The sequence below is a fragment of the Monopterus albus genome, unplaced genomic scaffold (genome assembly GCF_001952655.1).
Source record: "Monopterus albus unplaced genomic scaffold, M_albus_1.0 scaffold150.1, whole genome shotgun sequence".
NCBI lineage: Eukaryota > Metazoa > Chordata > Actinopteri > Synbranchiformes > Synbranchidae > Monopterus > Monopterus albus.
In genome coordinates, this window is record NW_018128030.1 from 781,370 (window position 1) to 795,816 (window position 14,447).

At 38.7% G+C, this 14,447-nt stretch overlaps 1 protein-coding gene across 1 annotated transcript in view; it reads left to right on the plus strand.

The window, feature by feature from the left end:
• cntn5 (contactin 5) overlaps positions 1 to 14,447 on the plus strand; it is a 100,491-nt gene that overhangs the window by 66,946 nt on the left and 19,098 nt on the right. Inside the window, 5 exon segments of the mRNA XM_020614760.1 lie at positions 1 to 57; positions 6,626 to 6,807; positions 9,111 to 9,247; positions 9,371 to 9,500; positions 11,864 to 12,008. The exon segment at positions 1 to 57 is cut by the window's left edge and continues 12 nt beyond it. Coding sequence (XP_020470416.1) covers positions 1 to 57; positions 6,626 to 6,807; positions 9,111 to 9,247; positions 9,371 to 9,500; positions 11,864 to 12,008 — 651 coding nt within the window.

Below are 14,447 nucleotides of genomic sequence, written 5' to 3' on the forward strand. Positions count from 1 at the left end.
ATCTGTTCTGGCTGCCAAAGGAGTCACTGTCAGGCTGGAGTGCTTTGCTCTGGGGAAGTAAGTAAACAAGGACATATTGCACAAATAAGTTTATTAAAGCAGTATCATATTAATCACCTGGAACAATAAACTACAGCCTATCACTGCTCTGTTGCTGAGAGATCCTCCAGATAATACTCCTTATGTGTTTTTTTTCTCTCTTCTTAAATTACATTATTCCATTACCTGAATGAGAGCCAGCCATATCTTGTCTTCAGGCAGGATGTTAAGTGAGTGTAGAGAAGTGCAACATCGTAGCTTGGCTGTTAGATGGCATGTTAGTGCACGGAGGGAAGACTGAATAGGGAATTCAGCCCTTGGGAGCCATGTGTTCTCATAATTGAGAGCCCTAATGTATCTGTGTTTCCTGGGTGACTTCGGGGTCTGTTATGAATGTGGAAAGCTAAAAGTTATGACTATGGAAAAAAAAATGAATCCAGTAATAGTTGTCTGCCAGAAGGGGAAACACACTTTTGTCCACAGAGACTAAAAGCCAAGGCATTCACCAGTGTTACTGAAGTTGGCACTGGTTTTGTGGTTTCATGATTGATGAAACTATTGTCTTTTTACTTTAAAATAATTTTCTATCAAAAGAGCTATGATAGCTAAACTGGGAATTGGTTAGTCTGAAAAGAAAGACAACTTTATTTGTAAATGTCTGATCCAGTATTTTGGCCCCAATATGGATCTGATTCCTTTAATATTAATTATCTGATCAGATGTTTATTTTTACTTGCATTAAATGTTTACATATCAGACATACTGAAATTGAAATTAATCTGACACACTGTATTTGTTAGGAGTTTCTTGAGCCAAATAGTGGCTCAGGTCCTGGTTCCAAAATATTAAGTTTATTATCTTAAATTACTGATATGAATGAAGGAATCACAGGGAGCTGGACAACTACAGATTCATTACAGAGCAGATAGTAACTACTACTCTGTATCTGTATGTGACCACACAGTTTGTGTAACTAGCCCTGTTTGCCCATTTAATAGCACTGCCTTAACAAAAGATGGCAGCTGTCGTAGCACCACTGGACAAAAGAATAAACTTACAGTGATGCGCCTACACTGAAAGCATAGCGTGTACAGTGCATAACTGTTGCATGCACATTGTGGGAAGAGCGCTCATGTCTATACCGGGCAAGTGTTAGTACACCAAGTGCTTCCTATGCATTGACTAAATAAAATATGTTACTGACAAAAGCACACAGAAAAGTGACAGAAACACTTTTGAGAAGGGAAAATGATCTAAAACTCTGACAAATAATAGACAATGAGGGAATTACTGGCCACACCTGCTTATATATGTATATTTCATCCGTCCAGCAAATAAAAATTACACACACTTTAAAAATTACTACAGTAATGTTCAGGATAGATCATGTGTTTTATATGTTTTTGCTTCTGGTTGGAGCTAGTGAGCTTTCATTGTTTTGGTGGATTCTGTGGAGCGTTTTATGGCACAGCTCCGAAAAAATAGACTTGAAGCTAAAAATAGGCTTCAGTTCTGGCTACGTGCCTAAAGCAAGAGTGATATGCCAGCCCACACACAGGCAGTGTAGACAGCTGGACTGATTAATATAACAGCTTATCAGCTGTGTTACACTAAAATGTGACCGATTCAGCTCAAATACAGGACTGTAGTTCTACATATGGATCGGAAGTGGATTGGCTTTAATCTGGCCAATACAAGGTCAAAAATGCCTGGATCAGTGCCGATGCCGATACTTGGTATCAGATCGGGACATCTTTAATTTAAACATTCAAATAAAAAAATGATGTCAAAACATTTTAAAGTTGCAGTAGTGTTTTACATTACAACACAATGTTGTCATCCCTGCTCCATTTTGTTTATAACTATTTGGCATGAATTATTCATTGCTGTCTTCTATCTTAAGTGCCAACAGTCTTCAGTCTACAGATGGCTAAGGACCTCATCATTGTTTACCTTGATTTCAATTAATTATCCACATTATGGCAAGTCATTTCCTAAATATATAGACACTCCATTATAATCTCACACACCTTGGTTTTCCTATCAAGCTAAGCATGAATGTTTGGACTCTTGCAGAACAGCCAAACAGCTTGAGTCCTGGCCCTGCGCTTCCCTCTGTGAAGTCATTTGTGTATGATGGCCTTCAGTCAGACAGTGATCCTAGTGACTTACCCTTTTATGTAGAGATGAATGATTTATCAATGAACCCTATTAAGAAATGCCAGTCTTTATATAGCACTGAAAATGAAGTTAAAATGGGTTTTGTTCTCCTGTTGATCAATATGTATGATGGCACCACAAGCTAAGACGAGGCAGAGAAGCGCTTTGTGTGTGAATGCCAAAGCTCCTTGATGTGATTGTCTGTTCATATTTGCTGGTGACAGAACTTTTCAGGCCACAGTCAAGGGCAAAGAGAACAATGAGACAGTGAATACAGAGGAGGGAACAATAAAAAGGCAGTCCCCTCTAACCTGAAAAAGATTTGCATTTTAGTCACCTTGTAAAGCTATTTTTGGTAACGTTGGCAAGACTGGTTTTTAATTATGCGTTTGTAACCAGTATGTTTGTGAAAATGATCTGATTTGTTTGTAACATGATGAGCTGTTGTGGAGCACCAAGTTACTTTAGTCTATATACATAATTAAATGAAGTTAAATATAAATTTGATTGGAAAGAAGCATCATTAGCAAATTACAGTCAAGTTTTCTGGACAGAAACCTGGTAGATTCATTCTTCCTTACACAAAGAGCCTTTACTGCCTATTTAACAGTATAGTCAAAATAACAATGTAGTTTGTTGTCTGAAGCAATACAGTATACATTATATACATTTTGGTTCTGTTCCTTTATTGTCAGTTCATGCAAAAGGGTCATTAATCTTGGTTTTTTTGTTTTTTAATAAAGGGTTATGAAAGATAACAGCCACCTATACAGTAGGTGATGATATACTATTTATACATTTTCAAAGAAGAGACTTTTAAAACCCTGCTTCCACAGATTCAGGAGAAATTCTGGAAAGTGCAGTGCTGTTAGTTTCAAGGGATATTGCAATATGATGTTCACTGTAGTTCAAAAAGCCTTGTACATTTGATGGGTTACACATTCTCCCACTCATTTCCACTTAAAATATAATATGTAGCATGTGGTGGATGCTTTCATCCAAATTGCCTTAGAGTAGTGGGTATACTTTTAGTTTCGGTGACCCCAGATGGAATCAAATGTTTGGAATCCTTGTAGTTACTTTCCTCGTTGAGCTACACGGGGCCACAAGGACTACATTGTCAGTAGCAACAGAAAGTGCCTCTTAATGACAACACTTTTTATGCTCTTAGTGCTATGTTTAATGTTTTTGAAAGACAGTTGCTTTGCTCAGATCATACAGGTAAAATGTGGCTTCATGTTTCAGGTGGATTCTCCCTTAAAATTGGTCTAGAATATTGTAAAGGGACCAAGAAATTTAGAGCTTAGCAAACAAACTAAACGGTGGGATAATGTCTAGGTCTTAATGATCTGAAGCACTCTAATTCTCCACTGTATTTTGGGATTAGATTTAATTTTGAACCTTTATTATTGAACAAGTCCAGATGAGGAGGCAGCAATTGTGTGTAATTCTAATTGAGATCTAATCTGCAGTTTACCTATTGGCATATTCGTAAATTGAAAACTGCAATATCTAAATAAACGTCAGTGTGCAACACATTCACAATGTGAGGGTTTAAAATAGTCAGTTTGTACACTTTGTTAAAATGGACCAGAATTACAAGAGCTTCAGGCGTTTATGCCAACAGTTTCATCCAGGCAGAGTTTCTTGTTTCTAAACTGAGTGAGCCTATTCCCTCCTGCCCGCCCCCAGTCATGTGAACATGTACTGGCCTGGCGCTCATTATTCGGCCTCCAAAGAAAAATCCTGTCATGGACTTGGGAAGATTCTTCCTCATGTTCGAGCACCTCAGAGTCTCTAAAAATGTGCTCTGTTTTTTGGCTTGTTGAGAGTTTAGTTGGGGCAAAGGTCTCAAGCAAAATTCTGTTACATATAAGGAAGTGCTTCATAACAGCTGCATTCCATATTCATGAGTTCTGATTAAATCTCTATGCCTGTTCTTAGTATGTGTTTATGTTGTTCTTATACCCCAGAGGGGTTTTAATATGGACATGCCAAGTACTAACAAATCAACACCACATTAGACCACACATATTTTACTTTACCTCAGGCCCCAGATTTTGCCTCTGACATCCATACTCTATGGAACCATTTGTATTACTGATTTAACCTGCTATTACAATGGGTAACATTTTTCTTCTTTATTTAACTACATTAATGTATGACTATTTAAAATAGGTGAAACTGTGCTACTCCTTTTTGTCATGGACCAACTAGAATGCATATTATGTAAATACTACTGTAAGTAAAAGGGTAGAAACTGGGTGCCCCAGATAGCCGGGTGGAGTTGGCGGGCACCCATTTACGGATGCACATTGGTGTGCGCAACATCCGCAGGTCTTAACCCTTCTTTCTCTCTCCTCACTTTCCTGTCTGCCTTCAGTGCACTGTCGAATAAGCGTTTAAAAGCTCAAAAGAAATTGCTTTTGAAAAAAAAACCTTTAAACACTGACATTATGCAGTACGTCATCATTTATGATGGATTAAGAAACTGTATTGCTAATCCACATTTTACTTGGGGATTGCGAATATGCAAAGCTGCAAAATCTACATTCTTTAAACTCATTATTAATTTTAGTGGCAGAACATTATTTACAAGTTCCTGTGCACAAATGTGGGATTCCAGTAACCATTTGTTCAAAAACCACATACTATTATTTAGTATGTTGCGTTACATTCGCTGTAATGTGAGGAACCCAACAAGCCTGCTTTAAGGTGATGAATTACCCATTCCCATATACAATCTACAAACAGTTGACATAAAACTCCTGTCCAAAATGAAAACAAGTAAAACACTGTGACAAAAACCTTTGTTTAATATAAAACATGCTCTGAATGCAAATTTGAGTTCACTGTAGCCAAGAGCACTTCACTGTCCTTGTGAATTTAAAACAGATTTTAAAAAAGAAAGCTCGTGGACTTAACATTACCATCTTGGCTAAATGATTGATGGGTTCACTGGGGGGTTTATATGTGTCATATTTCCATCTTTCAGAGTTCTGTCAAATCTAATTGTCACACAAGAGTACTACTGATATTGAGCACAGAGCAAGACAGTCTCTCATTGTGTGTGCAAGTCATCTGCCTGTCTTAAGGATCCATCACATAGTCTAAGAATAAACGGGGATAGGTGACATTGCTCATGCACTAATCATAAAAACCTCTCTGGCTGTAATAATCTGATTTAAATATTGTCCCTGTCCCCCTGAAACACAGGATACAGTGTGAGGTTTGTTTGGTACAGTACATACTGTATATCATGAGTGGTACAAAGGTCAGTAATGCGCATGCACAGCAGAACATTAAGTAGATGTCAAAGTGTGTCAATACTTGATTACAAACTAAGTACTGTACATCTTGGACTGCAAGTCATTACTGATATTTGTTAGTCTGATGTAGTTATTTTGAAATCTTTTTTCTTTATTGATTAATTATTTTTTTAACTAATCATTTAGTCAAAAACGTGAAAACCAGAGGTGTAGTGCTAGAGTATTTGAAGTAACAGGGTGCACCAATGTCATGCTCGTGCACATGCACGGTTAAGCTATGGCCTGTTTCGAGGGCCATGTAAACACCTTTCCTACGGTGGCAACTGTAATTGCCCAGACGATCAAATGCTTGGCTGACTTTATTCTCTGCTATGTCTGATCAATATATTGTCTCGACCAGTCATCAAATGTCTCGTAAAGCTGTAAGAACATAGATGTTCTCTGCTCTGAAGTGTTAAACCAACTCCACAACGTGCTGAGTGTTCACTGAACTCCTCCTACTTCATGTTGGTTTAGTGTACAACCAACACCAGCTGTGTTGTGGGGCTTGTGACTGGTCAGTATGTGCCAAAGTTTGGCCATCCTGTACTCTACTTGCACCACGTCGGCCTACAGGTGATCACTCACATACACAGGTATAACAGTTTGCCAGCATCACTGACTGTAATGTGATGCCTGTTTCTGGCCCCTCCTGGAGATTACGCTCTAGTTTGTCAGTCTGGATGATCACACTTTCATTCTGTCACCATTCCGAATCATTCACTTTATCCTAAATGTGATTGGACAAAACTCACAAACACTCGCGGGTGCAAATTCTAGGCATCGGAGTGCGCGTTTGAGTTGACCTTGTGAATCAGTCACCACACCTTAAATTTTAACATCACTGCTCAGAGCGTTCCATTTTGCAGGACATGCACTTTACTGGTGATTGGATCTGCAAGTGCTCACAATAATGCAACACTATGAATTTCAATCAGATTATGCAAATAGGCCTGTTCTTTCTCCTGTCTTGGAGGGGGAAAAAAGTTGCGGTGCATCGTTCCGGTGCGTTCAACACTACACCTATGGTGAAAACAATAAAACACCTTCATACTGTAAACACTGCTTACTCTCCTGTTTTTCTGTGATCATATCCTCCTACTCTTCTCTCCACGCAGTCCAGTGCCAACAATTACATGGAGGAAGATAAATGGCAACATCCCCAAGAAAGCAAGACTTCGGAAGTCCCAGGCTGTGCTGGAGATTCCCAACATTCAGCTGGAGGACTCAGGAACTTACGAGTGTAAGGCTGAGAATCCAAGAGGAGGCACTGCTTTCAAAGGACATCTACAGGTCTACAGTGAGTCTGAGCATGTTCGAGTTTCTGTAATATTTTAATGCTGTATAGCCATCATGCATTATACAGTATAGGCACATGACATATTCTGTTGCAGGAATATTGCTCTAAGCACACTGTAGTTGTTAGTTAACTGCTCTGTAAGCTATTTGGGTCATTCTGCACTATTTCCAAGGATCCTTTTAGTTTAGAGGTGCCTGAGTCTCAGGACATAACCAATATGAGCTGGTTTATTTGCTTTGGACACACCTACAGTATTTCTATTTCTTTTTGTCACTACATAAATATCAGTTAATGCATTGCAATAGTCATTCTAAATTTAAAAATATCATTAATTGTAGAGTAGCTGGTTGGATTAACAATATGTAGGATCAAAGCTTATTTAGGCTAACATTTTAATATAGTCCACTTAAATCTCCTGCAGGTATACAGTTCACTACACTTGTATATTTTACCAAATCTTGCCATGGCTTATCACCAAAAATATCAACTAAAAACATTCAGAGTAGTATTTTTAATATTCTATGTGCAATTTCAGGATGGACCTCAGTTTAAGAACAGTGTTCAGTTTTTTAAACATTGTGTTAGTAAGCTTCTTGATTTACTGCCTTTGCCCATGATCATAAACCTATCCATGAGGTGCATGTCCCCCATTCCTCTGTGTCATGTGCAAAGGAATAAGATAATGGACCGCCTCGGCCTTGGTAGGACTCATTTTCAAGGCCCTGCACTTCTTGGCAGCCTCCATTCTGTTGACTTCACAAGGAGAATAGAGAGCCTAATTTGTAGCAGTATCACGTTAAATGTAATTTACACAGGTCAGCTGGTAGTTTGAACTTTGATTGTGAGGGGGACCTTTCTGACCATAATCATTCAATCAAACCACACAAAAAAGTGTTCTACTGAAGGTGCCATATGCAAAGAACAGCAAAGAACGTGCTTGGCATGTTACTGTAGAGGAAGCAGCTCCGTGGCCATGTTTCCTCCTGTCTGCACACAGGCTCCAACAAAAGACTATTGTATGTGTTACTGTATTTTAATATTTTATGCATCATTTTTATCTTTAGTGATGTGTGTTACAACCTGCAGTTTAGATTTACTTAGAGTATGTACCGATGTCATGTTGAGTAAAAGACCTTACAGCCAAAAGCAAAAATAACAACAATTAAACGTTCCTTCCCATAAACGACATGAGCATAATGACCCAGCCCAGTCAGTAAAAAGTCCTTTTATATTCTTGTTATAGTTCAAGAATTTAATACTCAGCCACATACTGCATAAGAGCCAACAGACAAAAGATGAAAAGTGCACACAGCCTATATAGTACAATGTTCAGATCTTCAGTTGTGGCAGAGATTCCTTGCAGCATGTAGAGTTGAACAGGAGCTGAACACGCAGCCTTGGAAAGACGAGCAAGATACTGTACAAAAAAAAAGAAAAGCCCCATGAGCGAAGTGCCACCAGGAAAGGCAGTCGCCTAGTTTGTCTATACCAGAGGCCATCATGCAATGAAATGAGAAAAAAAGAACATGAACATGATCAAGGGCTGATTTCCTCCTTGTGACAACAATCCAGCTCTGGGACCCATCAGCGCAAATTGTCACAGTATTTTCTATGTGCACAAATAAACCAGAAAGCAATTTAATCAAACTTACTGCAAGTTTTGCTTTTGTCATTGGCTGCTGGTAGTTGTTGGTCTTGACAGGAGGTATTCTGGTGTATATTTTTTTTAATAATCATAGTTTGAAACTCTTAGACACTCCCCTAGACTGACCAAGTAATTCACATCCAAAAACTACACGTCTCTACACATAGAAGGAATTAATCTGAAGTTAACTTCTCTTAATTATTAAGACCACACATATTAATTAATTATTACCTATGAAACCTCAATTTATTTTGTTTTGGAGTAACTCTTGATATTGTTTCAGAAAACCAGTTCATGTCATTCAAGCCAAGTCAAAACCTAGAACTCACAGCCATTTTCTAAGAAAGTAAGTCTGAGATAAACGGGTTTAAACAGCCACTTTGGTCTAGAACTAGACGCAAACCGTAGCTGTACTGTACATCATTTTGACAATTTCCCTTGCTTTTGTTGATGTTTGTGAGCCAGTGCCTCATTAGAATAGATATTAATCTTCTTTCAGTTTTTCCAGCATTAAAGAACCTAACAGAGGATTAGAAAAAGAAGATAGCTTATTAAATAGTGCGATTTGTTGTGTGTTGAAGTGCAGGTGACCATATTTTGCTTTGTGGGTGTTTCAAGGATATATTACTTATTCTTAAATCATTTTTCTACCTTCAAGCCCTCCCTCAGTGGGTCAGAATGATTAATGATACTCAAATGGATAGTGGAGAGAAGCTCCAATGGGAGTGCAAGGCCACAGGGAGGCCCCGGCCCACCTACCACTGGCTTCGTAATGGTCTGCCCTTGACATCCCAGGTAGCCTTACTACACACTGTGCCCTTCTTTTGTTGATTGCACCATGAAATTAGTCCGAATTATTACAATGAACATACACGTCCACTCTGCAGCGTTGCTACATTCATTTTGTTCTCATTTCAGGGTCGACTTGAAGTAATGAATGGAGAACTGACCATTCACAAAGTGCATCAGATGGACTCAGGAATGTACCAGTGTGTTGCAGAAAATAAATATGGAGCCATCTACTCTAATGCAGAACTGAAGATTTTAGGTAATTGCACATTGGAATTATAATTTAAATTAAACAAATAAAAAGCATTAAAAGAAAAAATATTTATACATTCTGCCAAACATATTTCTTGATTCTCTGCAAGAAGAAAATTGCAGCCAAAGTATTGATGTCTGAATAAGGTACTGGATGATAGGTAAGGGAGATTGAAATGCAAGTAGGGAACGCTGAAGTGTGAGATGTGCTGATTGCCAATCAATGGTCCCTGATTTAACCCGGGCAGTGGACGGCATGAATAAAAGAAAGACCTTTATGGTTATATTCAAAGAGGTGTCTATATACGTCAGGTTGAGGTGAGTCTGGAACAGTTCTACATTAATTTGAGAAGAACAAAAAGCAATGTATAGATTTATACTAATGGAAGCACACACTAGATGAGAGACATGAATGTTTTTGTTTTGTTTTTGATGGGGTTTAATAACTCCATTAGGGTCGTATCTCTGCTCTATTGTTTGTCATCAAAGCACAGGCTACATCACAATCTCCATTACACTGAAAGTCCAAACTGCGATTTCTATTATCATTTAATAATCAAGTACAATTGTCACTAATTGCCAGTTCACACATTGCACCATTTTGTCATTATTTTAAAAGTATTTGTGTCCTTTTTTGCAAATAGCAGGACATGCATCACTTGGACTTGGGAATGTAAGGACATTAAAAGCCAAGAAAATGGGGCTGTTCAGCCTTTAAGGCTTCAGGCTAAAAACAGTCATACTGGATGGGTGTCCACTGTTCTGTGTTGATGCACTATTTTCTCCTTGTCATCTTCTATACTGGGACACATCTGGTGACATCCATTCCCCTTTTGTTTCCCCCTGAGGGACAGTTTGATTTACTGTCTTAGTGGCATGCCCTTTTTTGAAGAGAAGTCGGTGGCACTTAGAAAATTTTGTTGCAAATGGACAAAGATTTTTTTTGTCTATTTGTAATAACCAGTGGTTTCCCCTAAACCGTCAGTTTAAAATCAACCACAGTTTAGTTGATTTAAATTCATGGTGTAGTCTGCAGCAGAAGTTCTATATTCTAATGAGCTGGTGAGGAGGTGTGTTTGCCTTCCAAAGGTTACAGTTACGGTGATGATATTTGGAAGCTGGTGATGAATGTTTTCATAACTGTACCCCCCAGGCATCTCTTCCCAGTGACCTGTGTTCTCAGGAGATGTCCACAAGCAAACACTATCAGGACAGATTACATGGCTAATAACAGCCTGCAGATGAGCCATCACTAGAGGGTACTGGGGGGCAGCAGCTGCCCTCATGCCTGTGATCTTGTCCCAGATCCAGCTCTTCTGGGAGGGCGGCGGGTGAAGCAATAAGGGTACTGCTGTCACCAGCTGCAGGCCTGCTCTTATTTTGATTAAAACAAATACACACAGCAACTGCTCTGTTTTCTGCCTCTTTTCATGTCAAGAGGGGACTCTGCTACTCAGGCAACTACTCAGGCTCAAAGACACAAGTGTTACAGGGATCAGCCTGTAGCTACAGATGGGATTGAATTGTCATTGTGTATAATGTCACCAACAAAGCATCATTCATGATTTGAATAATCACAGTTGACAAAGCCTTGCAGCCTGTAGTTGGCCTTGATGTGTAATACAACACTAAACCAATACCACATCAACTTTAGTGCCTGAAAGCCTTATTTAGAGCATTACTGCTTAATTTGTTCTCTTGAGCATGTTTATACTTTGTATTTATTATTCACTTGGGCGGTCTGGTTAAATATGGGCTAAAAACTGTTTTCATAAAAGCAGTGGAACACATCCAGTCATGCCAGCATGACAGTTATTTAGTAATTAAACTCTACAGTGCAACGCATATTTAAGTAATTGTAGAGGATACTGAATCGGCACAGAATGAGACCAAAGTGTGATGCATTATACAAAAGCATGTTTTAAATCAGTGTATGTAAAGGAGCATGTTTTGTGAGCCTGTGCTTCATGTAGAAAAGTTTTGATCAAGCAGATTTTTCAGTCATGATGCGTCATTCTAAACCCTCTAGCATTTTCTAAATAATTACTTTGAAATGCCACATTTGAGTAGGCGGAATTAATATTACATTTATAATTCTGATACAATTTAGCAGCCACATGGTGATTTTAAACTGTTGAGGAGGTGGAATAAATATTACATTTATAATTCTGATACATTTTAGCAGCCACATGGTGATTTTAAACTACAATAAGCAATATTCTTGGCACTATGGGGTGGAGACATTCCAAAACGAATTCACAGAAACAGTCAAGTTTCTGATTGTCACATTCAGCGCTCTGCTATACGACTACTGTTCCTTCCTTTATTTTTTTAATATGCCTAAAAATGTTGTGTGTTTGTCTTGCACAGCGTCAGCCCCTGTGTTCGTCTCCAATCCCATACGGGTCATTGCCACACTTGGAAAAGATGTATCTCTAGAATGCAAACCTAGAGCGTCGCCCAAACCACGGATAACATGGAAGAGAGGAGACAGAAGGATACAGCCAAATAAACGGTACAGCTGCTATTTAGACGCATCATGTTTCTCACACAAACACACGTTGCCTTTATTGAACAACTTAAGCTGAATATGCCAGAATGTATTGCTGTATGAAATAACAAAAATACACAGATCTGTGGAAGAAAATTCTCCATTTACATGCATCTTGCAAGACTCTTAAAGCTTCAGTGTTCTGCTCAAGGACACTTCAGTGGTGCAGATCTTTGATTACAACAAGGCTGGCCCCTGGGTCCACATACTAAGGTCATCATATGAAACATTAATGCAACATCAGAGTGGACTCCTCTTTTCAGCATGTTAATAGCTACATGTTGCATGTTGTGACATTGGTTTTTAATTCTTTGTTTTAATTGAAAGAACATTTATAGATAAAATATCCAGATGAAAGTGTTTGTTTGGGCTAAAGTGGTGAATTAAATATCTGATATAGCACATCACAGTGTTGCAGTAAACCTTCCATGGTGATTGATTTACAGCTGGTTGCAATAGCCTAAGATAACCAGAGATATTAAAGAGATAAATATCTTGGTAGAAACTGTATAGCAGATCTCTACTGTTTACAGTATGAACACCTAAGCCTGCGTACTGATAGAAGGTGGCAATGAAAAGCCTGAGAAATGTGTAAAACTGAATCATTTTGTGGTATGACACTGAAACAGTGAACTGCCTTGAGCCCTTCACTGTGCATCCAACATAGTAATTTGTTGAAGGGCATAATTCAATGTCTGCAGTAAAGTCCTTAAAATATTTTAGACTTTAAAGAAGGATCCATTTTGCCGCTATCTTTGCGATAGATTGTGTACATTGTCTTTGAATACTGTGGCAGATTTACTGGAGCTCTAAATAGCATCAGATTTTTTTCTCTGCACAGTTTAAAGAACAGAATATTATGAGGTGAAGTTAATTACCCTGTAAAATATGTATGAAGTCATGAAAAGTTTGTCTCCCTCAATATCTTTGTTTTATATTTTATTCATTTATTTATTTTAATCATAGTTTTATGGCATAAATTCAAGTGTTATCACTCTGGCTCAGGCCCTTGAGGAATTGCGTACATGTCTTGTTGTAACACATCACAGTTTCATTACTGTAACTGAAATGAAGTGTCACTGCTAAAATAAAACACCTTAGGTCCTGGCAAAGCTCTAGAGACTCTTCCTCAGCCCCACCTCCTTCTCAGGGATGCTGACAATTTAGAGCGTACAATTGCATTTGGAATTCACATGCAGTTTGATGCATCATCTTTTATGAGAAACATCTCTGTGTTGCACCTAGAGGGTGCTGAGCAAGGCACAGGTCCATCAATCAAACTGAGCGACACTACTGCAATTATCACTCACTGCTGAGCATCCCAAGTTTTGAGTGAGTGAATGGGACCTTTATTTATCAGCCAAGATTCAGCAGTCTGTTCAACAGCCTCGCAGCGAGAGCAGCCGGCTGATAATCAGATTCTCAGTGTGTCGCTCCTGCAGACAGGCAGCGACAAATCTTCATGTCTCTAACAGGTGGATGGAAGCAGAGTATTCAGGAATTTGTTTAACATGGAAATTTTAAAGGTTGGTGCAGTTCTGCACTTTTTTCCATAACAAATGGTCAGAGGAAATTTTGGGTTGATCTATGATCTATTTTCTATAAAAGAGCTGAGTTCAGTGGAACTGATGGATGGGAGTGAGTTAGTATGTGTGTTGCCCTAAAATGGTGATTAATGACCCTGGCTTGTCTGGATCTGATAAAGCCTTTGAGGTATTTGTCATACCCCTGCTAATCTATTTTTCAGTGTTGCTGGCTTATACCCCAGGGAGAGTCGTACCTTTTCGAACACCTTGATCTAGTTTTTATCTGACTTCAGATAATGTCATGTCTTAAGAGAGCAGAAGATTGTTCACTAAAAATATTGTCAAAGCAGTTAGTTAATCTCTGCCCGAGCAATGTATCATTGGCTATTAAGTGCTGGTATTATTAATGTATGTGGTCCAATTTCTTTATAATCTCAAAGAATTTCTACGATCACAAATTTCATCTGAAGCTATAAACATAATGCCGACGTCAAATCCAGTCAGACTTTGACACTCTAATGGGATGTTTGTTGCACAGAGTACCACGGTGAATTAATGAACTGCATTACACAGTGTGTTAAGGAGGGAGGGTCACCGCTCAACTGGAGATCAACCTTGTGAAAGGGTGATTTCTATCTGGAAAAGTCAGCATAAACAAGAAGAGCCGTGCACTTGCAGGTCGTGCTCAGGGTGACTCCTGAAAGGATTTTCTGTCATTTCCTATAGTAAAGAGTTTATGGATGGAAAGACGTTCTGTTCTTGGAAGAACGGAGAGGAATCGAAACAGCTTCACGTTTATCTGGCATTGACAGCTGTGCTGACTTAATGAAGGTTTGTAATTAACATGGATTTCCGCTAATGTTCAGGGCTTTTGTCT